This window comes from Zalophus californianus, chromosome 5 (assembly GCF_009762305.2).
Source record: "Zalophus californianus isolate mZalCal1 chromosome 5, mZalCal1.pri.v2, whole genome shotgun sequence".
NCBI classification, from domain to species: domain Eukaryota; kingdom Metazoa; phylum Chordata; class Mammalia; order Carnivora; family Otariidae; genus Zalophus; species Zalophus californianus.
The window spans coordinates 49,187,044-49,211,915 of NC_045599.1; the positions used below are offsets into that span (position 1 = coordinate 49,187,044).

Here is a 24,872-nt window from a genome sequence, read left to right on the forward strand (position 1 = left end):
TAACTAAGAATACATAGCCACTGGTGAAGGTTTATTGCACAGAAAATCTCTGGACTTTCCCCTGTCTGTAATGAATTTCCCTAAACATAATGAATTTGACTATTCTTTAGTTGGACCAGTCTGATCTTCATACTGAGGAAAAGATGTCACAAAGTCTATTATTTACCTCTTCTCCAAGTTAATTGTAATGTTCTTTTTCTAGAGTCACCTATTAAACCTGGTGATTGACTAAAGTCTCCAACTTTCTCCCCTGCATGTCTGAACCCTTCCTTAAAATCTGTTCTTCCTCTCAGTCAAGTGACGACCTTACCCATAACATTTTGAAACCCTGTTTCTATACCTTTCATTCAAAAAAAAGAAAGAAAGAAAGAAAAAGAAATTTTCCAGATCTACTGCAAGAGCTATACTACACTGAAGAGAAGGGGATATAAAAATGAATAAGATGATCTCTACCTTCCAGGAGCTTGTAGTTTTTTAAAAAGATTTATTTATTTATTTATTTATTTATTTATTTTGGAGGGAGAGAGAGAGAAGACGCAGGGCAGAGGGAGAGAGAATCCTCAAGCAGACTCCCTGCTGAGTGTGGAGCCCCTACATCTCTCTCACATCTGTTGATTTCTCTCTGTCTCCACTGTCACTAACCTTACTTCAGACAAACATCATTTCCTTCATGTAATGTTGCACTGGCTTTCTAACAGGTCTCCTGTTTCTTACTCTTACCTCAGTTCACTCTCCAAAGCACAAATCCAATTATATGCTCTTGTGATTAAAATAAAAACATCCTTCAATGGCTTGCTATTGTCTTCAAGATAAAAATTCAAACTCTAAATATGCTTACTATACCCTGCTAGGAACGCTACGCTTACCTCTTCAGATTCATCTCTCCACACTCACGTGCGGTATTCTCTAGTGCCAGCCCAGTGCCACACACAATGTCAATGCTGCTGTCACTTCCGTTAGTTAACCACTACTAAAAAGAATGATGATAATAGCGGCTACCATTTAATAAACATAGTATATACCAAATGTCGTGCTAAGTGCTATAATTTACATAGTCTTCACAAAAATCCTGTCAGATGGCAATTATTACGCTGTTTTTAAAATGAGGAAATGGTCTAGAGTAAGTGGTAGAAAGTCATGCAGCTATTAAATGGCAGACGTAATGCTAACTCCTACTGTCTCCTGGATGTTAGGCATTACACTATGTACTTTGCAATTATTATCTCATGTAACCATCACAACAATCCCAACACTTCATTTTTCAAGAATCCAAGACATGCAATCATCTCCTGCAATCATGTCTTCTGTAGAATTAATAAAGCCCTGATTCCAGTTTCTTGAGCATGCCCACTTGTGTTTAGTCCTCCTGACTTCGCCCCAAGTCTCCTCCACCATCCACCAGTGTTAGAAGCCAAAGCCTTAGAGGATTTCTGTCACTTTCTTAATGCTTAATATTATCATCAATAATAACACTACTAACCTGACATTTCATTAGCGTTTCACAGTTCACAAAACACCTTCAAATACATTATTCTCATACAAGTTTTTGAGAACAGTTACAGATAAGGAAAGCTTAAGCAACTTAAGGTGAAACAGATAGCAAATGGTAGAGCAGGAACTAAATCCTAGGCCTTCTGATTCACACTATAGCTCTTAGCATCAGCAGAAACAAAGCCATGAGAACATACAAGAAATATTAATTAATTATTAAAAAATAAATTGAGATAAAGTATGAAAAGAAGAGTACTTCTGACTTTAGGGAGATAGGCAAAAACACGTAGGATAGATAGGAAATTCAATTTTAGTATTTTAAGCTATGATTAGTTCTCCATATTGGCAACATTTACTAATAAATACACTTGTGCCATTCCCCTCTCCCTTTACATTTTAAAAGCATATATATGTATATTAAAGCTGGGGACATATGCTCTTCCCTTATTTGGATATCTTTTTCCAGTAGCAAGAAGCTCCTGCTATTATTTGAAGAATGTGGTAATATCTAGCAGTCTTTGCTAAGAGCCTATGCCAAAGTCCTGCTTACAATTAGCGGAGCCAGACAATGCAATGATAGACAATTCATTCATTTGTGTCTAGAAGTGCCCAGGAAACCAAAACCAAACCAAAACAAATAATACTGGCATTAACAGGGAGAAGAATAAAAAGAGAAAGCAACACTAATATTTATTAAGCACCAGGCAGTGTTGTAAATACTTTGCATGTCATACTCTACCTGATCCTCACAGAAACCTTATGAAGTACTATTTTCACACCCACTCTACAGGTGAGAAACTGAAGCACTGAGAAAGATTTACAGATAAATCCAGATAGCAAGTTTCTACCAGAACAAAGCTCTGAAATGTAAATGTACAGAGATACAAACTCTCTGTGGGACAACATGCGATTATACACAAAACTAAGCATACAATGACAACTTCTACTGAGGCAAAAAATAATTTTAGAAAATTACAGCCCAACTCCACTAAATAAGCTAAGGATATTCCAACCCATAGCACTAGAAGTAGAGATAATCAACCGGATTCTTGAAATAATGAATGACTGAAAACTACATTTCTGCCAGTTTCTGATTCAATAAATACACCAGCCCTGACCCCTGGAGATCTAGCCACAAATACTACATGTCTGTGGCCAAAGCCTCAACTCTGCTCTCTGCAAATATTGTACTTCTTAAGGGAGATTATAAAATTAAATGTTTAGGGGCGCCTGGGTGGCTCAGTCGTTAAGCATCTGCCTTCGGCTCGGGTCATGATCCCAGGGTCCTGGGATCAAGCCCCGAATCGGGCTCCCTGCTCAACCAGGAGCCTGCTTCTCTTTCTGCCCCTCTCCCCGCTCATGGTCTCTCTTTCTCTCTGTCTGAAATAAATAAAATCTTTTTTAAAAAATTAAATTTTTAAAAATTCCTTGTGAAAAAAAACAGTAAAGGCATAGGGATGCCACTTAGACCAGCTTCATTCGAGGAGAACTCTATCCGGCAAATTATTTTGACCTTAGGTCAGAGATGTCCAAGCAGAGATGTCCCTCAGCTTGTTTTTATTTTTACTTCTTCCTTCTGCTTTATACAGCCTACATTTCATCTCTCTAGCCTTCTGATAAATATGTTTATCCATCCGACAGCTCCAGTTTTATTTAACTATCTAAAAAAACAAGAAATTTTAGGCAAGCAAGATGTAGCCATGATTATGTATATGATTAATAGATATTAACTTAATTATAAGTGCTTCGGAGCATTCTTCAGAAATAACATTGGTCTCTGCCCCCATAAAGGGTAGATTTTTACGTATTTTTTACCACACACTAAAATTCATTAGTAACAATTAGATATGGAATACTTAGTTCATTTTTTTAGATGAAAGCATAGCTATAAACATCCAAGTGCATCCCATTCATTCTCACAATAAATTACAGGTAGAGCGGGAACTAAATCCCAGGCCTTCTGATCCACACATTAGCTCTGAGCATCAGCAGAAACAAAGTCATGAGAACACACAAGAAATACTAATTAATTATTAAAAAATAGGGGCGCCTGGGTGGCTCAGTCGTCAAGCGTCTGCCTTCGGTTCAGGTCATGAGCCTGGGGTCCTGTGATCGAGCCCCGTGTCGGGCTCCCTGCTCGGCAGGAAGCCTGCTTCTCCCTCTCCCACTCCCCCTGCTTGTGTTCCCTCTCTCGCTGTGTCAAATAAATAAATAAATAAATAATCTTAAAAAAAAAAATAAAAATAATTATTAAAAAATAAATTGAGATAAAGTATGAAAAGAAGAGTACTTCTGACTTTAGGGAGATAGGCAAAAACATGCAGGATAGATAGGAAATTCAATTTTAGTATTTTAAGCTATGATTAGTTCTCCATACTGGCAACATTTAGGAAGATACTATTATATATGTTATAGGAAGATACTATTTCAGTGGACAATCCATTCTTTAGTAAAATTATTTCTCCCTATTTTTCTTTATTGCAGGTAAATACCTATTTTTCCTAATCATTCATATAATCAAAATTTTACAATACTTTAAAATCTGACCAGAACATTTGGTTTGTGTTTTCACCTTCAGTGGGATATAGGAGGTAATTTTTATGAGAGATGCATTTATGCATTAGCTTTAGTGATCAATGATTAAAAAGCAAAAACATATTTTGCAGAGAAAAGTATTTGAAACCTCACCAGGGAAAACAATTTGGCTCTCACTTGTAAAGGATAGAAATGTTAACAGTTTAGGGGTAGACTGAGTTCTCTCCAGAGAGGTAGGTTTAATTCACTTAGTTATAGCACCAGAGTAGAACCTAGGAATAAGCCAGGTGATGTCACAGCTGTCTTCGAAAACAAAGCACAGTCCCCTGTAGGTAGGTTTTCCATTCTTTCCAACGCCCCCCCCCCCATTCCTTCTTAGGTAATGCTACCTGAATGTAAGTCCTATAAAAGCAATTGAGTATGATGCCAGAGTAAGTACAAGAAACAGACCTTTTTCAGTGGCTACTCTGTGGGAGTCAAAAGAAACTATTCCAATACATCAAAAGAATGGCTTAGGATTGCTGGAGCCCATCCACAGTATGCAGCAATGCTTTTAAAAGTTATTTGCCAAGAGAGGGCAAAAAGAAAAAACGATTTAAGTCCAACATAGCACGGGTGATCCCAAGAGTGAAGCTAGATTATAGGAAATGGGGAGCCGTGGCTTCATTAGTTTCACAAAAGATTGAAGAGCCATTTTCCACCAAGGCAATTTGGCTTTTTTTTTTTTCTTTTGCCATAAACACCGGGTGGGTTTCACTGATGGGGAAAACGAAAAACGGTTCCTGGCTTTGGAACAATGGAAATTTTATATTAGAGCGGCCAGCAAAGAAAAGGAAAAGGTCAAAGTGTACATTCCTCTTGCTGCAACATGTTTTCACCAGTTGAACCTCACCCTTGTGATTAGCAAAGCTCAGACAGCTGATAGTTGGCAGTGGGGAAGGGGCAGAAAAAGGAGGGAAGTTTCCAGGGGCGTGTCAAAAGAATATTGTGTGAAATATTTGTAGCAGTTAACTAAAAAAGATCGAACATTCCCTGCTCCGCTGCTAGGACCTCCTCTTTTCATTAGTGGGAGGTATTCCTTTCCTCTAGGCTGAACAGGCTCCTTGTTCTCACTTTGGTCTCCATAGCTACTCAGACATTTATTTCACTTAATGTTATTTACTTTCGTTATTTTTAACCCATCTAGAGAAGAAGTGGGCTTCCTAGAAGAGTAAGGAAATGGAAGTGTGAGAGTGGACCACTCCTTTGGAAAACAAATAGGAAAGACTGTATGGCATAAAACTTAGCTCCTTTCTCCTGAGAAAGACCCAAAGAATAAAGATGATGGTACAGATAGTGTTCAACTAGAATCTTTGCGATGATAATGGCAGCATTTCTTGACCTAGGCTTACCCCTGATCAGTTTTCTCTGGTTGCCTGTGGGGAGACAACAGCCACCAATGCTTTACTTTACTTGAAGCTGTAGTCCCAACATGTGCATACCACACCCCCCCACCCCCGCACTACTTCTTTCTCCTAAGCTTTGACTTAGCTTTTTTTTATTTTTATTTTTATTAATTTATTTATTTGAGAGAGCGTGCGCATGCGAGCTGCTGTGGGGGTTGGGGTGCGTGGGAGGAGGGTCAGAGGGAGAGGGAGAGAGAGAATCTTAAGTAGGCTTCGTGCTCAGCACAGAGCTCACACAGGCTTGATCTCATGCAGGGCTTGATCTCACAAACCAGAGATCATGACCTGAGCTGAAATCAAGAGTCAGATGCTTAACCAACTGAGCCACCCAGGTGCCCCTGACTTGGCTATCTTGAAGGTAGCAGAAATGTGATTAAAACCCACCTAACTTACTCATGTTTCTTTAGGCAGCCTCCAGGAATGCCTAAGAGCCTCTCAGAGCTATTTGAACAAGTCACCTCTACGAGTGGATAGATGAGAATCAAAATTCTAGGGGTGCCTGGGTGGCTCAGTCGGTTAAGCATCTGACTCTTGATTTTGGCTCAGACCATGATCTCAGGGTCCTGAGATGGAGCCCCACGTAGGGCTCTGCACTGGGTGTGGAGCCTGCTTCTGCTTCTCTCTCCCCCTCTCCCTCTGCCCTTCTCTGCCCCACACGCACACACACGTGCACACTCTCTCACTCTCTAAAAACAAACAAACAAACAAGAATCAGAATTCGAAGGGCAGGGTAATTACAACCTATATGAGGTTGATTTCAGAAGAAAACTTTAAAATGGTATTTGAAATGGAAACATACAATAAATATACATATGCCATGTTTCTCAAGGTGATTATATTTGTTTTATGTTAAAATAAAAATATGACATAGAAAAGTTTAGATCAAGAGATCAATGTGAAATCTGTGCATGTGATTTTAGTGTTTTCATGCTTGGCAGAAATTTCTTCTTGTTTCTGCTTATGAACTTAACTACTTTTTTCCACTTTTGGTAGAAAGATGATGCATATAACGTTCTGTATTCAATCCTTCTTATTATCTATTACTACTTTACTCGATCTTATTTTCCATTTATTCTTTAAAACAAACCCTCTTCCCCACCCTACTTTCACCATAAGATCTTTGTGTTTCTGTTCAGTTGTTCAATAAGTAACTGAATAAATAACTATCCTACCATCAGGAATATCTTCTCCAGTTTCTCTATTCTCTTCCCTATTTCATATCCCATATTCCAACATTCAGTTTAACTCCCATCAAGTAAAAAGCTCTCTGATCCTACCTCAGTCTATTCTGAACTTCTCAGCTCTAAATTTCTATATCACTTATACATTTATACCTCACAATCCACCATTTTATTTAACACTACCTTATATTATTTTCTAGTTGTTTCATGGATATTTACTTTCCCAAGCTTACAGTGTTCCTTTGTATTATTCATAGTGCGTGTGTTTAGTTAGCACTAAATTAGACGTAGGGGCTTGACCTAAACCCTAAAACTGAAGAAGGCAAATGTCAGGTCTTCCATTATGATTTTCCAATAACAAATTTGTCATCATTCTCAATATTTATGAACTTCTATGAGGGTCTTGGGCACTGAATTTCAGGTAGAATAATTACCAACATATGTAAAACTCTGTAGAATGTCTATTCTTTATCAGTAGGTTTTATCTTCCAAATAAATTTAGGAGTTAATCCACCCACTTCTAAGGAACAGAAGAGTTCCTACGGTTTTCCATAACCATCCAGTGAATAATACCAAGAATATCTCTACATTTGATTGAAACACAAAAGTTAGGTAGGCAGATGTAATTACTGAAGCTGGAGTTTGGCCAGGAAACTTGGAAGAACACTCCCAATCCCACCACAGATTCCATAGGTAACCACAACTGATCAGAATCTCCCATTTCCATGTACCATCTTAAACACAGTCCTTCTTTTACGCCCATGCCTCTAGTAAAATAAGGCCACTCTAGCAGTAAGATTCAAAGGGGGAAAAGTTACATCCAGGGAGTTCCTAAAGAACAATGTATGTTTTCTATTTATTTATTTATTTATTTATTTATTTATTTATTTATTTATTTCAAACTTATGAGGTCTATAGGAAATACACAAAGCAAGCACCACAATGCTTCCAGCAGGAAATGCATCCTGTTTTGCTAAATTGGAAGAATGACCTTTAGTTATATAGCCAGGTACTCATTCTTTTTAATATTTACCAACACTATGGAAGAATTTAACTCTTCTTTGGGAAATGTGGAAGGGTATGGTGTTTATATGTGTATGTCTCAGGCAGAATGAGGAGTCAAGAATTAACTCTACCCCTTACCTCATTTTTCATAGGACCATTTTTCTGAGTCCTTTGGATTGTTTTAGGCTCTTTTATACACATGTATGTCAGAAAAACATTTTCTTAGGTCTCCCTCACTGATCATATAAGCAGAGGTAATGATAAAATCTGAATTTGACTTTCTGGTATATTATAACCCTCAAATCCATGTTTCTTCCCCAGATGCAATAGAAGCAATTAAAACATATTTAGATATCTAATAAGTGATTAAAAATTGATAAATATTCATATGTATGAATTACGTAGTTAGGCTACAACATTGTGTGGGGAAAAAAGATATATCACTAATTCTGAGTTTATTTTGCTGCTCAAGAATAGCAAAGAAGGAGAAAAACCACTTACATGAGTACTCACTATTATGTTTTTTCAAATTCACTTTAGGTTAATTTTTAATCAAATTGATGTCTAGTTTCTCGTTGATTTCCCTAACCCCAAAAAACCTTACTTCCTGACAAGCAGCAATAAAAAAAACAGGACCAAATTTACTGTTATTGAGTCCCTACTTGTTGAGTTCTAAGGCATTCACGTGCTTAGGTGTCCTTAGTATTAAATGCTTTGGATCTCAGAACATACAGCCTCAGGTTTCCTTACTTCTGACCAGTCCAAAGCTACCCACTGAGGTGGACATGACTGGTTGTTGCAGGGCTCCTTTTCGATAGGCCGGTGTGTTAAACAACCACTGTAGTCCAGTGTCTCCTCCTCGGAAGGTCCAATCTTCCTGATGCAGAGCACTGCCCTGGTGCGCATTCCACCATCACAAGTCTTGCTACACTCCAACCAATCCCCAATGAACCACCTGCAGCAAGAAGTGGAAGAAACACAGAAAGACATTTCCTCAGTGTAGCCAGAGATTTTGAGCTGAGTAAAAGCACTTTCATCAATGGACATTCTCTTCCTAAAAGAGCTGACATTTCAGTGTTGGTTGATGTGACAAATGACCAATGGAAGAGCTGCTAAGGAAAAGATAACACACTGTCAGCTGCCTTCCAATTGTAGTGTGTGGGCTTTGGAGCAGACAGAAGTCAGGTCCAAACAAGTAATGCAACATATGTTCTTAACCACATTGATATCTCCCCTTTTCTAAATTAATTTTTAAAATGAAGATAACAATATAAATCATGAGATTGTCATGAGGATTAAGTAATAAATATGAAGCTCCCGGTCATGTGCTGGTTAAGTGTTTAACAACTGGCTCTTTATGGGAGGGCAGGGGTCTTGATTTGTTGCATTTACCAATTTTGTGATGTGAATACCTATCACCAATTTCAACTTACAACCTTGACATGCTGAACATATCAAGAGAAGATATGCTAATAACGGCATTTCAGGAGCCAGTTAGCTTGCTTTAGGACACCACTGAAAGCTTCTAATTTTGTGTCTGATACCCAACAAACAAGAAACAGTAGCTTTATTTATTATCACATTGAGGCAGTTTCTCCTATAATCAAGGATTTTGTGCTAAAACCACATTAAAGGAGCTAGGGATTTGTTTTTTGATTTTCAGAAATGAATGTCAGGCCCTGCAGAAGATAGAAGGCCTTTACTATGCTTATGGGGCAGAGAGAGCCCAGGCATCCATCCTGAAGATGCAGGAGTCTTTAAACACCTGCACTAAGAGCAAAGCCTGAGCCAGCTCTGTGAAAATATGGAGGTCCCTTGTTTTGATCCCTCTGCTCCTGAAAACAGCTTCTACGCAGCTAACATGGGAAGAAACCAAAAACAAAATGAACGTGTTTCACGTTTATAGGTGAACCACTCTTTTTCCCTAACGTCATCAATGAACTTTCATATATATGTAATTTCAGGGTGTGTATATGTATGTGCATGTGTGTATGTATGTGAAACTTCTGCAGAACTCACTCTCTGAGGCACATTATTTGGTCCAAAAGTGTGAATCAAGATACAAATCAGACCAATGAGAATTTGGCTTTAAAATTTTTCTGTCTCCACTAGAGCAAAAGGGGGACTTTCCCTTCTTGTCACAAAAGTGCATAAAGATATAAGAGCTGCTGGAGGCCATGTGCCCTGTCAAGTGGAATTAGCTGATGTGAAAGAATGCAGAGGAGCTAGAGAGCCCTGATGGTGTTTGAGTCCTGGAGCCATTCCTTAAATGAGATCCATTGTTGTCCTTCCCTCAGCTTTGTTAAGTAAACCAACAGACCCTCTTCTGTGCAGAAAGTAGCTAAAGTCTAAGTTGTGTTATTTCCAACCAGAGTACTGATTGATATATTATTGCATTTAATTTCATAAATATATGCTGAATGCCGACTATATTCAAGGCATTGCACTTTGTTTTATAGAAGATGAAGTAAGATTAGTGTGAGGAAAATGTTTCTTCAAAATCGCGAAAAGAGCAATGTTGAAACTAGGACTAGATTCCCCAGCAGTTACTGTCTCCACTGAATTTCATTTTTAACTCTGCTAAATAGTAGGACCTAGTTCACAAGCATGAGGTCACAAGTCATTTTCTTCAATCCGTGATTATAAATTATGCAACTATCCTCAGTGGATATGCTCATACTCTTAGGTAAGAGACTCTCCAGACAGAAGAGTATGAAAGCTTAAGAACAAATTTCTCTAGTTAATTGTGCCAGTTTTATATGGGACAGATAACATCTCAGTGAAGTCAGAATCCTAGGTTCCGCATTCGAGCCTGTAGTTAGCCAAATAGGCAACAACCGCCTTTGTTCATTATTATTTGTATTATCTTTAGTTATAGAGGGAAACCAGCTTTTAGAAATACTGTAATTAACCAGTTTCTCAAACTTAGCATACGTCTTTCCAAAACTTAAAAATTTTCAACCTAAAATTCACTTAAAGAATGATAATTTAATCCTGAGAATCTGATATTAATTTTTTTTCTAAGTCATTTTCCAGAGGAGATTTAAAGTGATTTTCATATTCTTTCCATTTTGTTTTCCACAGATGAACATGATCCCAAGTTGTTAGTACCATTTTTGGTAAAGAGGAAAATGTGTACTGAGAATAATAACTTGCATGCCAGCCATAGTGAAACTCTGATTCAATTCGCAACAGTGATTTCATCACCAAGATTAGAGGATAAAACAGAAATGTGTAGAACTCAGCCACAAAAAGTCCAGTCATACCACATCCAGCCATGATCTCATTAGGTCTCTGTAAGAGGGATGGAGGCCTTCAAATTAAACACAGGTGCCCAGAGTAACAGCAGTGATTCAGGAGGTGTTGCTGTTCTTTGCTGCACGAGGTCAGGTCCACCTCTGCCTTTTTAGTCTTTGTCCTCTCCTTTATTGCCAACCATCTCTTAGTCTAGATGTATCAGTCTAGTATTTAATTTGGAATGTATGAAAGTAGAAGTATTAACCACCCTCCCAATTTCCCTTCTGACTTGAACTCTGATTTCAGTCCCTGTTGCATCTTTATTGCTCACCAAATCATCCCTTCCCATGTCTCTCTAAAGGATTAAATCACACCAGAGTTATTTAAATAGTTTTGCAATTTTGCCACTGCATCTACTCATCTCATTTTCTCTATTCCTCTGTCCAGTTTAAGACATACGACTTCCTTCACCTTCACTCTTCCCATTGTATTTGACCATCTGATGACCTTCTTCCTAATTCCTCCTCTAGATTTGGTGGTAAGAATATGAACACGAAAATTCTCTCTGGAAATATCAATGGCTGAGTTGTTACAGTCTGAACAATACTAGGAATGCTTCTTTCTGAGCTCTTCCCAACACCCAGTGATCAAATTGTCTTCATCCTCACAAGTGTCTTCATATCCGTTAGACATTAACAACTAGTGGAATTCATGTTTGAGTGTCTGAAATAAGAGTGGTGTGTGCAGACTGTGTAATCTTGACCCATAGTGTCTGTACATTAATAGGACAAACAAGAATATTATTGGGGGCAGGGAACAAGGGAGACATTATAGAAATTTTTCCCAAACCTAGGTTAACCAGAATGTTTGAAGAAAGAACCGAGCATAAAAGCGGGATATTATTTTTGCTTTTTAACTTAAAGGGAAATGGCAGAACATATGAAAATAAACTGATATTAGATGTTTGGATTAAAAAAAAGAGCTAGATTTCCCAGCCTTTGTCCTAGTGTCAAGCATCTGATTATCAATAAATGCAACATAGCAAAATTTTTTAAAAATCTTCATAATCTCACAATAACATCTTTACTCAAAGAGAGATTCAAATACGTAACCTATTAATTACTTACAAAGATACTAGAACTTTGTTAGATTTTAAAATAGGTTTTAGAAAAAATTGCTAAACATTAAGTTGGTAAAAAAGAAAAGAAAATCTGCTCATTCCTCAGCTAATTGGAGAGTAAAACTAATATCAAGTATAAGCCTCTATGCCCTAGACATTTCACAGCTGAGATTTTTCTAAATTGAAAAAAAAAATGAATGTAATAAATATCTCTGAAATTACAGCAATTAAGATTGTGGCAATGAAACAAGCAAGTATTAAGTATTTTAAGTATTCAGGTGCCACCAGACATTTGATTCGTAACTTACAATGTCAGTGATGCGTGTCCAATGAGAAAACATCACCAGAGATTAGCATACTCACATCATGATGGGAGGTGGCCTACATGACTTCTATGATTGTTCCCAGCTCTTAAATTCTGGAATTTTACAGAGGACTCTGATGAAATTTCCTCTAAACTCAAAATAACAGATTATAGTTGTCCTTGGGTGAGGTACAATGACTCAATATAATTGTTAAACATTATATCATAAAAGATACTATTAAATAAAAACTAATCCCCAAGCAAAAATTTCTCCCCAGCCCAAGCATCCTTTAGCACTTTTGTTTATAACTCTCTTATTGTGCTTAACATATTTTGCCTAAACTATAGTTATTTTTATATGTATTTACCCAATTACATTATCCTTAGGCAAGGGAGCCATTTCTCCCAAAGCACAATGCCTTTCACATTGCAGTTGCTTAAAAAAATGTTATTTAGTTCGTGGTCACAGTATTATCACAATGTATAATACTCTATTGTTTTCACCCCACTTATTTTCACAACTTTAAAAACCACAGTATTATACAGGAATAATATTCACTATCCAAGAATTCTTCACATGGGACCATATATAGAAACATTCTTGCCATAGAAAGATAGCATGGTCAAAACTGAACTCTTGGTCATTCTCTTTGGATTCCAACTCAGCATTACTTCCTTTTCTCATGGTGGGGCACTAGCTTCCTATCAGTCATGGTCTTTATATCAACCCCTCCCTTTTCCTTTTTCCAGTTATTTAAGCCTTTGTCAGGAATCCCACCATTTTCACTCAATGCCTCTGGAATTCTTGTTTCTTTCCTGTCCTTAGTCACCTTACCATCTTGACTACTATACTGTTTCCCACAAAAGAGTTGCTGCTATGAGCACATTAATTTTTCCCCAGCAAGGCTTCCTCTGCCCTTCAAGGTCTTCCACATAAACTTACTATTAATATTTCTCTACCAATGTCTCTTTCATCTATTCTTCCTAGTCCCATCATTTTCTTTATAAAGCATAAAGATAAATCTTACTGCCCTCTATTCTTCCATACCTTCCTTATAAAGTCTCCAATATGACTAAGAGACATTTGAAGTATTTCATTATTTAAAAAGATAATTTCTGATTTAAAAATACCACTTGGACTTTTAATAATGGTACTGGGAATTTGAAAATAAATATAGATCCCTTCCTCAAAGTAGGCAAATATATTTCAAATAAAGTTTACATTAAAAAAAAAAAGAAGAAACTTTGAAAGTACAGTCTTAGAGTGGATAAGGCCTTCCTAAACATTATACCTAAGAAAGAAAGAAAGGTTTGATAGTTTTTCTATGTAATATTTTAAGACTTCTATAAGTAAAAATAGATCATAAAACCATAAATAATATGGAAAATATATGACAAACCAGGAAAAATATTTGAAACATGTAAAGAATTAATATCCTTAATACATTAAGAGTTCACAGAAATCAGTAATAAAATGATAAACACTTCAGTAGAAAAATGGTATAGGTTAGGCCATAGAGGCGAAAAGCAAAAAGAAATACAAATGGCCACTGAACATAATTTTTCAATGTTCAGTCTCATCTGCAATCCAAGAAATACAACATAAAACAACAATTAGGTATCAAGGCTTTTTTCCCCCATAACATAATCAAAGATTGTTTCTAATATAATAATATCCAGGGGTGCCTGGGTGGCTCAGCCTCCAAACTTAAAAAAAAGTTAATAAATAACTTTTTATTTTAGAATTACAAAAGGAAAGGAGATAGGAAACTTAATTTTAATTATGTATGTTAATTCAAATGTCAGTTACCCTTAAACTACACACACACACACACACACACACACACACACACACACACACACATACAAAAACAACTCCAATGTAATATCCAAGCCCACGATACATGGCATGGAATGACAAACCACTGCAATCTCAAAGGACGTTCAAATAGCATTTAAGCTGAAACAAATAAAAAAGTTGAAGCCAAAATAGAACAGCTGTGACCAGGACCACTCAGAGGTCTTAAATGGATGATCAAATACCAAACATAATACTTAAAATCCTGAGTGTCAGGAAATTAACTTGATTAGTTGAGATGTACAGTTATATGAAAATAATATTGAAAGTTACTGGAAATATGAGAAGGAACAAAATTTATGCAGCTTTTAGAATTTATATAGTTTTCCCATTTCTTTTGAGTTAAATTTATAAAAATAATTGGCAGAAAGAAGAAAAATTTTTTAAAAATCAAATGTCTTTGTAATACACATCATAGGTCATATTTCTATACTTTCTGGATTTTAAGAAATTAGTTACATCATGATCACATTCTGAAAAGAAGAAACATGAAATTTTAGAAGTCCTAAAATAGGGCGCCTGGGAGCCTCAGTTGGTTAAGTGTCTGCCTCCAGCTCAGGTCATGATCCCAGGGTCCTGGGATGGAGCCCCACCTCGGGCTCCCTGCTCCGTCGGGGGAGTCGGCTTCTCTCTCTTCCTCTGCCCTTCCCCCCTGCTTGTGCTTGTGCTCTCTCACTCTCTCTCGCACATGCACACATTCTCTCCCTCAAATAAATAAATCTTAAAAAAAATAAATAAAGGTCCTAGAATAAAAACGTCTTTCACTCTAGATTCCTTGTGCTCCTTGTTTGGTAGTCACTGCCCTAAACTGTTTCAAGAGACAAGCAGTGAATATCTCCCTTTAAGATTCAAATATCTGGACAGACACTGACTTTGGGAAATGAAAGTTGATATGGCATTATTGCATTGAAACAAAGATAATGAACACATCTTGCTTTAACCACCTTAGGGACCTAAATCCTTTATTGTGATTCCTCTGTCGTTAACTGCATGTACAGCTTTCCTCTTCAGTTCTAAGAGCTTGAGATATATAAATTCATTTGTGTACTCCTTTTCCTTATTAATTTCAAGTTGGGATAGTTAGTTAACCAAGGAGATAATGGTTACCCTGATTTCTCAAACAAGGATGAAATGCCATTCACACATGTTCTGTCTTGCAGTTGTCAAACAGGCAAAAGCCCTACAAAGATCATGATCAACTCAGTATCTTTGTCTTCAGCATCTTTGTCTTTTCTCATGTAATCACTGTCTTTTTTCTTTTTAATTTTTTTAAACGTAATCTCTACGCCCAACGTGGGGCTTGAACTCATGACCCTGAGATCAAGAGCTGCATGCTCTACCAACTGAGTCAGCCAGGGGCCCTTAATCATGTTTTTTGCTCAGCCCAGAAATCTTTCTGTTCTTACAGATTATAAAGTGTGACTCACTGACAGCAGGTCCATATTGTTAAATTTAAATTTTTTAAAAAGTCATCATTAAGATGAATGGGCCGTAAGCTTGTGCCTCCCTTTACAGTGAGCTGTAACTGCTACATTAATCAACAGAATGAGACTGAAGTCCACCTCTATGCCTGTGCCCAGCACCCAGAAGATAGGATGACTTAGGGTGACAGAACTTAAAACTGGGTCAGCAAATTAAAGCTCTGATATTCCATTACAGAATGTTTCCAAAACATATTAAGAGTCTTTAGACCTTTAGGATAAATATCTGGAAAAGATACGACTGCATACCCATTTACTGTGTTTTACTGAATTTAACATACCATTATTTAAAAAAAAATACCATTATTTTATATACCATTAAAAAAGATAAAAATAATGCTGATTATTATTGTAAGTAACACACTATCAATTGCAAGATGAAGCTCAATCTCCAAAATGAAATCTGATAATTTCCAATACTATGCCAGGATCAATCTACTAAAGTTCCTGCTTTAAAGGAATTAATAACTAAAACCTATGGATAAATAAGAATCTTTGCTCAGTGAGAGGGATATCAAAATTCTACCCTCCAAAATGCTTTATCCCCCTTTTCTTATATATGAATGTTTCCAAATATGAATAGCTAAGTGTTTTTCTCTTAAAGAAAGTAATTCTCACTTCTTACTCTTACTTACTCAGGTGGGCAGGGCTCAGTGTTGCAGGCTCTTTGATTTTCAGGTGGCTTACTCTCAGGGTCACAGTAATTGTTCTGGACAATAGAGTTGTCATCCAATCTTTTACAGACCACCTCCTGTCTTTGGACACCTTGAGAAAAGGAGGACATCATTAATTGAAGAGTAGTTTACTTTCCAATAAGTTAGGTATGCATAGCTTTCCTCTGGGGAATCAACCTCACTGGATCGCTGCTGTCTTATCTGTTCCAGAAACACTTGACTGCTTCTCTAAAAAGGAGAGAAGTCCTGGTCATTATACTGCAATTTTAGGCAAAATTATTGTTCTCATATTTAGAAACATAACTGTTTTCAAGTTCAGAAAAGAAACTATTGGTAATTTTAAACAATTAGTATTCCCATTTGTATATTCTTCTTCATGCTTACCTTAAAAAAAAAAAACTTCATCTTTCCAAAATACCATCAGATAAAATGTATGAATATACATTTCAATGCAAAACAATCATTATATATCTATTTAAAAATAAGACAATAGGGACAAATTTATTTTTTGATATTTTGTAGGACAAATTCCATCAATTTAATCTTTGTTAGGAACATATCACATTCACACATTTCATTCTTTTTCTTCCATTTATAGATTTATTTTTCTAAAAGCCCACAAAGTCTAGAATTTAGAGATTGCAGTAGGCTTCTTTTAGACTGCATTAGTCTGTTTGCTTTAATCGAGTTGGCCCCCTGTTGATTACACCACTGTCAAACAGATATATATATATATTCCTTGAAATAATAACTCAGAAGATTATTACCTCTATCTTAAAAATTAGTCTATGTGACCTGTTTGCCACTGCTAAAAAATTCTCATTATAAAATTTGTAAAATTCTATATATATGTTTATTATTAATTGGCAAAGATATCCACCACAACTTGCTCACATTTCACAAAATACAAAGACACACACAAACACACTGTTATTTGTAAACATCCCTGAGTGAGTAGACCTTAAACCGTCTCATTTTTTCTTTAATGTCAAGGAATCTAAAGAAGCAAAGCCAGGTATACGAAGGTATCAGAAAAAAAGTAAAACTAAAAACAATGATATATGTTTCAGATCATATAGAGGTAGCAGGTTACTCCTGGAGTTGGAAATAAAAGCATAAACTACCCCCTTATTTCCCCACCCCATCTTTATAACCAGGTAAGTTAAATTTTCTGGACAGAGTTATAAAAACAACATTAGCAATATCCAGGAAACCACAGCTTCACACCTAGCTAGCCCCACACAAACCCACAGTTTTGCTTTTTTTTTTTTCAGCTGCTTTTAATAGTACCCTAAAGAAAAGACTTTAATCTCAAATTAGGGGAATCAACGTGCACTAGGATCATTCAGTAAAGGAAACTGTCATATACCAATGCTTCCCCCAACGTCCTTTTAAGAGTCATGGATATTCTGTAGGTAGGGGTGCCTCAGACATCATGCTATGCATACTTTTAACTAAAGCAAGATAGGGAAATCCAGGACTCTGATTGGGAAACTTACTAAGTCCTGTAGCCTCCATGGTGGTGGTGAGCAGTTGAAGAAGGTATATTTTACTATTTGCAGTGACCCAAGACTTTTACTAATCTCTTTCAATAAATTTTTAGGTTTTCCTAAATTTAGGGGTCTAAAACACAGCCAACAACTTACTGGCAAAATATCTTAGAATATGTGTTGTATTCATTCCCTCCGAACCCCTAGAATAGGCCAAATCTCAGTTTATGTACAACAGTTTGGAATTTTTTAACCATTAAACTTTAGATTTTTGAGGGAAGAATGATTCACATCATGCATAGCTGTGATCCATTCACAGATGTTCCACAATATTCATCAGATATCTCTCCATTGTGTCATTCCAGTGGGCAGATAACTAAGTCCATGTGATCCACCTAGACAAAAATCTCTACCATTAGTCATAGGATTCAACTACCAATTGCCACAGTGGCTCAGAATATTTATCCACCCAGTTCAATAGGTTGTTCCTATCAGGGAGAGCAGGGGATTATTTTTGTAAGTTAACACTCATTTTTTAAAAGTCATTCAAATATGATTATACTTGGAGAGGGAGACTCAAACCACCCACTTACAAAGAGGACTTACACAACTTTACCCATCTTTGATAATTATATTTAATAATAAAAAAATCTGATTACATTTGCAATAAGAAAGTTGTCATTCAATTTAATAACTTGGTTGTTTTTCAGGAAAGAATAAACATTTTCAGCATTATAAAATGGAACTGATGTTACTTTGCATCAGTGTCAGAAACATCAGTTCAGTTTCTACAGGTTAAGACAAAATTCTACTTCTTTTAAATTAACCCTAGAAATGTCATTTGGTTATAGTTACATTAGTTTTTAAAAGTAGCCTTTAATGTAAAAGCAGGGCCTCTGCAATTTGAATCACAGGTGAGAAATTAGTTATTAGAGGTGAGATTTGATCCTAAGATAAATTCTAACCATATATGTATCTTGAAAAACTTAACTACATAACGTTTATTGTTGAAAATTTGGAAAGTAAATAAAATCACAAGGAACAAAATAAAAAATATCCATAATCTCATATCTTTGTTCTGGATCTTTATTTTTAAGGCTATTTTGCTTTTTGGTGGGATCCAGTAATTAGTTTAAAATTACATAGTACACAAACTGAACATTCCACTGAAATGTGGTTGACAAGTCATTCATTCATTCATTCATTCATTCACTCATTCAAAAGAGAATAGTCACTACAAGGAACTGTGCTTCTTAAGAGATAGATACTAAGTGCTAAGAATTACAAGTTGACTTAATTTTGGTCATGCCTTCCAGACTTCTTAAAAACTAGGAATTAGGACATTTTCGGGTTCACTTCAGTTTCATAAAATTTCAGAACACTAATTTTTATGAAGTAAAAATTAAAGTCCTTGAATAAACAGCTGAAATCATTCTATATTTCATGAAGATGCATTTTTCCTTGCATTCATCTTTTATTAATTTTCTTCTAAAATGTTCTATTAGACAGTGTGGTATTTCACACTCAAGAACTGACTATACCAGTAATCTATTCCAAATCTTCTGACAATGCTGATCTATCTTCCTCCAACAGCATAAAAGTCCCCTTCCAACTTTTACCCCCACACTTGGCAGATTCACAGATTTTTTTCTTTTTCTTTTTAAATCAGTAGCAACAGGGTAACTCTAAACCAATGCACCTAACTTAGGATGGATTTTGAAACACATACTTTGGCACTAAGGAAAATGCAGCTTTTAACTTTAGAAAGTAGAAAATACAGATCAAGTAGAAATAATCTAAACTAAGTCAAAAAGAAAAATGATTGAGTTTAGAATCTTTTTATATGATTAAGCCTCTTATATACAGCTTCTTTTAAAGTAATCTGTAAAACAAAATAAATCTTGTAAAGTAATCTGTAAAACATTGCTAAGAAGTTGATTCAAAGCCTGTTGGAAATAATTACATCCAGTTACAAAAAATCACTATGTTTTCAAATCTAAAGACTTACAGTTTATAACTAAAAACATAAAATGTGCACATGGCCAGTCAGAGATGCTTAATCAAAAACAAAATTCTAATAACTTAGTGTCCATGTCCTCTGGAGATATGCAGATGTTCTGCAGAATTTAACTGGTCAAATTTAAAACCATACTAATTGCATTTTATTCTTAAACATCTAAAGTTACTGGTATGCAAATTCTATACCTGTTTTTTTATTTAATGTAATCCCTCTTCCACGATTAAAAAAATTAATGGTGTCATATCATGAAATTTAAGTACAAAGATGTCATTACCAATACATATTTACTTAAAACTCTCCAAAATGGGTGGATCCTGTTTAGAGATTTTTAATTTGCTTATCAAAGAATCATCAAATATGATGGTTCTTAACATGGAAACATAACCCTTACTTTTAGTCCCTAAGTTTAAATTTATCAGATCTTATATTTAATATTTAACTTTCAGCCAATAGCTAAAAGTTACAGATGTCCTGTCCGCCTGGGTGGCTCAGTCGGTTGAGTGACCGGCTCCTGGTTTCAGCTCAGGTCATGATCTCAGGCTTGTGAGTTCGATCCCCACGATGGGCTCCATGCTCAGCTTGGAGTTGTCTTCCCCCCTCTCTCTAGCTCTGCCCCTCCCCCCCGTTCATGCTCTCTCTCTCTCTCTCTCTCTCTCAAATAAATAATCTTTAAAAGAAAAGTTATAGATGATCTATTTTCCTACCAAATGTTCTCTTGTCTAGTGAGAGGAAGGAGAACCCAACTTGCATCACTGCTCTAGCTGTATCTCAGGAAATGGCTTTAAGTATTTTGAAAGAACATATACCCCAGGAAAGTTATTAAGAAGTCCAGCGAACTTCAAGGCAGTCCAGATGCAATCCTTCATCCACTGTACTTATTCTAGGAGATGGTGATGGTTCAACTGAAGACCACAGGATCTTCTGCTCAGCAGCCACATTCCTAGGGCAAATCCTGAGGGAAGGCTCCAGAGACCACAGTGCTTCTCAATTTCTTCTCCTCCTTTTCAATCCCGTCTCTATTCCCCTTATAGGTTGATCAATGTTCTCATATCCCACTTCTTTCTTCTTTCAGAAAATTAAGTAATTTTATAAACTCATTTGTAACAATATTTGGCAATATATTGCCTTTCACAGAATAGTTGATCATTTTTAAAGTAGAGAGGAGGGCATTTGATGCACATAAATTACCACCTGAATTTCACTTGAAAGAGTGCATCTGTTAAACCAAGAGTATATGGGGGAGCAGGAGAAAGACCTTCTAGGTCTTTTCAAATCTACTCTTAAGACTCAGGATTCCGGTCTTACACCATTCGGTTGGTAAGTAAGCAGTCTATAACCATATGTGAGTGAGTCAATAATGAAAAGAGAGGTACAAACAGGGATATAAATGAATCCTTGGGATTAATGGGCTAAACAACATCTAGGTAATTTAACCTAGCAGCATAGCACATCATATCTACCCAAGAAACAGTTTTCTGAAGAGGAAATGGGGAGAAAAAAGCCAAAAAGTTAGAGCTTATACTGCTAATGTGGTTGGTGGCTAAGACAACAATTTGCTTAACCACAGCATCTAACGTAGCTAGAGACAACACTCTATAAAACCATAATATGTAGAGCATATAGCTAGCAATATTAATTTAAATCTTCACTGTAGATAGCATCTAAAGAGCAACAAGTGCCAGGAAAAAAAAAAATGTCTCTTTGCTCTGCCTCTCACTGATGGACTCGGCTATTGTGCTGTGTGATTATTGGCCAGACACAGGCATTTGCAGGGCAGAGAAAAGTCCATCTGCCTTGGATCTTACAGCTGGCACCCAGTGTACCAATCAGCTCCACCCACAAGCTTTCTTCTTCTGAATCGCCTCCTGCTAGTTTTTATCTTTCAAAGTCTTCCTTTCTCTGTCCTTCCCAGAAGACACTTCTGCCCTAAGCAAAACTAGATGTCCAAGGAAACACAGGATTATATACATACATACAAAAAAAAAATGTGCAGCTCTAAAATATTGTATTTTTCTACAGCAACTGTGTCTAGTGATGGTAAGGTAGGGAGGGGCGTACATATACTGCATTTATTTGAAATCATACTATCCCAAGAGGGAATTTTTTCTTTTCTTTTCTTTTTTTAAGATTTTATTTATTTATTTGAGAGTAAGAGAGAGAGAACAGTGGTGGGGGGAGACAGAGGGAGAAGGAGAAAGAGAATCTCAAGCCTCATGTAGGGCTCGATCTCATGACTGGAAGATCGTGACCCACACCAAAACCAAGAGTCAGATACCTAACTGATTGAGCCACACAGGCAACCCTCCCTGGAGGGGTTTTCTACCACTCCTTAGATATTAATAGGAATGTCTTCCATGGAAAGTGTCTAACTAAATTAAAGTTTTCCTTTATTTGAAAGACTGTATTTTCAAGTAATTTCTACACCCAATGTGGGGCTCAAACTTATGGCCCCAAGATCAAGAGTCACATGCTCTACAACTTAGCCAGCTAGGTGCCCAGAAGCTTTTCTTTCTTTCTTTTCTCTTTTTTTAAAGATTTTATTTATTTGTTTGAGAGAGAGAGCATGGGCGGGAAGAGGGGCAAAGGGAGAGGGAGAGGTGGAAGCAGACTCCCCCGTGAATGAGGAGCCCCACACAGGGCTCAATTCCAGGACCCTGAGATCATGACCTGAGCTGAAGTCATAGGCTTAACTGACTAAACCACCTAGGAGCCCCCGAAGCTTTTCTTCTAGTTATATACAACACTTTCTTAGAACCAAAGAGCAAATATTTCAGATTTAAGTTATAAAAAACTGTATAGCTTATTAATTTCCTCAAGTAAAAAAATGGGAATAGTAATATCAGAAGGTCCTATAAAATAGGGATGATTACTGCCATTTAAAAAGGCTTAATTTTTTTCCAAAAGCATTTTAAGCATAATCCCTTGTAAAGATGCATAATGTTATTACTGTTAAAATGCAATTTAGGACAAAATATTTGTGAAGTGAAACAGGACCTGTGACACACAAATCATTAATACAACAGGAATGCACTTAAATTTTGCTTTCAGCCTTACCCAAGTTTTTCAGCGAGTGAATATGTGTGCAGGCCCTAATCATGTTAGGGAAGAATATAATCTCTAAAGCAACAGAAATGAGATGAAATAGGGAGGAAAACAGCACTAGGGGAAATGTTTGGGGTCAGTGGAGACTTCTTGCCTTCAGCTATACATCCTAACATTAGAGAAAATGCAAGCCACAATATGCAGGAGTAAATAGTAAAAAAATCAGGCTACCACACCAAACATTCATATGTAAGACTTTTTACAAGAAGTTAGAAAGCTTAAATAATATTGAAAATACACAGGAGATTCCAAAAACAATTTTAAGTGTATTACATAAGGGAGGCCACGTGCTTAAGTAAAAAGATAAACAGAAATAATTATTATAGACAAATAAATGAGCAAACATATCCTCCAGAAGTGTGAACCAACCAAGAACATGAGTTTGCCTAGAGCAGTTGCTCCTCTCCAGGGCATGCTGTCTGAGAACTGAGCCAGTGCCATTGAGGGCTACAGAGACAAGGCTATCCGGAGCTGTGATGTTCACAGGTGCCTTGCTATGATGCCTGGCACAGCTAATCCCATCTATTATAGGGTACTCTTACTTCCCAACATTGAAAATGACCTGAAAGAAGGGGATGTGGGAGAATGTGAATAGGGGAAAGCCACGGTCAGTGCAATGATAGACCTTGTCTAGTCCTACAAGTATTTTATATTTCAAAGACCAAAGAGAAAATCTGAGAACAACAAACACAGATGAATGCAAATCTTTATTTTTCTAAACTCAAGTCACTTTTTACAAGGGGCTTGCATTATTAAAAATATCAGTGATCTATTTTATGTCTAAGTTGGTGTATACAGGAATCAAATGTAAAATGACTCTCATAGTTTCAAACAATAGTACATTGTGTTACTTCAAACAGAAATGATCTTTTATAGGGAATTTTCCTTAAAAACTAACTATATAACCATATTTCTTCAAAGGGAAATAAATGGCAATGAGTAAAGTGCTTTTAATTATTCAAACTAAAATTTCCATCTGTTATCTTTTATTTAACCTTGAAAGTAACTTTTGTTATTTATTTATTTATTTATTTATTCATTCATTCATTCATTCATTCATGAGAGACAGAGAGAGAGAAAGAGAGAGGCAGAGGGAGAAGCAGGCTCCCAAGGAGCAGGGAGCCCGATGCGGGACTCAATCCCAGGACCCTGGGATCATGGACCTGAGCCGAAGGCAGATGCTTAACCATCTGAGCCACCCAGGCGCCCTGAAAGTAACTTTTGGATGGTAAGTCCTAAATCAAAGAGAAGCAAACTTTGTTATAAGATTTGACCTTTTTATGTCTTTCATACTTAATTTCAATCAAGTCTACTTTGAATCTTGAAAAACAACTGGATTTTCTTTTACTCTCTCTGCTCCATTTTGGGACTCCTCCACTGTGAACTTGTATCAAAGTTAGAGTGTATAAGTCCTTTATAAGCTGTAATACATATTACATATTATTATTATGTCTATAAAAGTCAACTCTGAAAACACTTGTTTGTTTGAAGCACATTCTGTTAGTTAACTAATACTGTGAATTGACTATGTTAGTGACGTTAAAAGTGCTAGGTATCTTGGGGTGCCAGGTTGGCTCAGTTGGTACAGCATGTGACTCTGGATCATGGGGTTGTGAGTTCGAGCTCCACGTTGGGTATAGAGTTTACTTAAAAATAAAATCTTTTTAAAAAATGTTAGGTATCTTAGAATTAGTGAAGAAATGAAAAGGACATCTGCGAAAATGTAAGGCATTTACCTGTTTTATCTGGTACTATGAGAGCTGTTTTCTTTCAGTCAGGTATTAGTATAAGCCTAAAGATTGTATTATATTTTTTCTAAAAATTACTTTTAAAAGACAATTTTAAAATTGTTATGTTATAATGGAATTACTGTACTTTTAAGTGTACACTATCCTTGTGTCACGTCACTTTTGAAAATGAAATATATAA

At 36.4% G+C, this 24,872-nt stretch overlaps 1 protein-coding gene across 1 annotated transcript in view; it reads right to left on the reverse strand.

The window, feature by feature from the left end:
* The window catches only part of ADAMTS6 (ADAM metallopeptidase with thrombospondin type 1 motif 6), a 295,386-nt gene that overhangs the window by 18,539 nt on the left and 251,975 nt on the right, over positions 1-24,872 (reverse strand). The window contains exons 20-21 of the mRNA XM_027606633.2: positions 16,293-16,422; positions 8,408-8,612 (exon numbers count right to left, since the gene is read on the reverse strand). Of these exons, the coding sequence (XP_027462434.1) occupies positions 8,408-8,612; positions 16,293-16,422 (335 nt within the window). The remainder of the gene's footprint in view (positions 1-8,407; positions 8,613-16,292; positions 16,423-24,872) is intronic.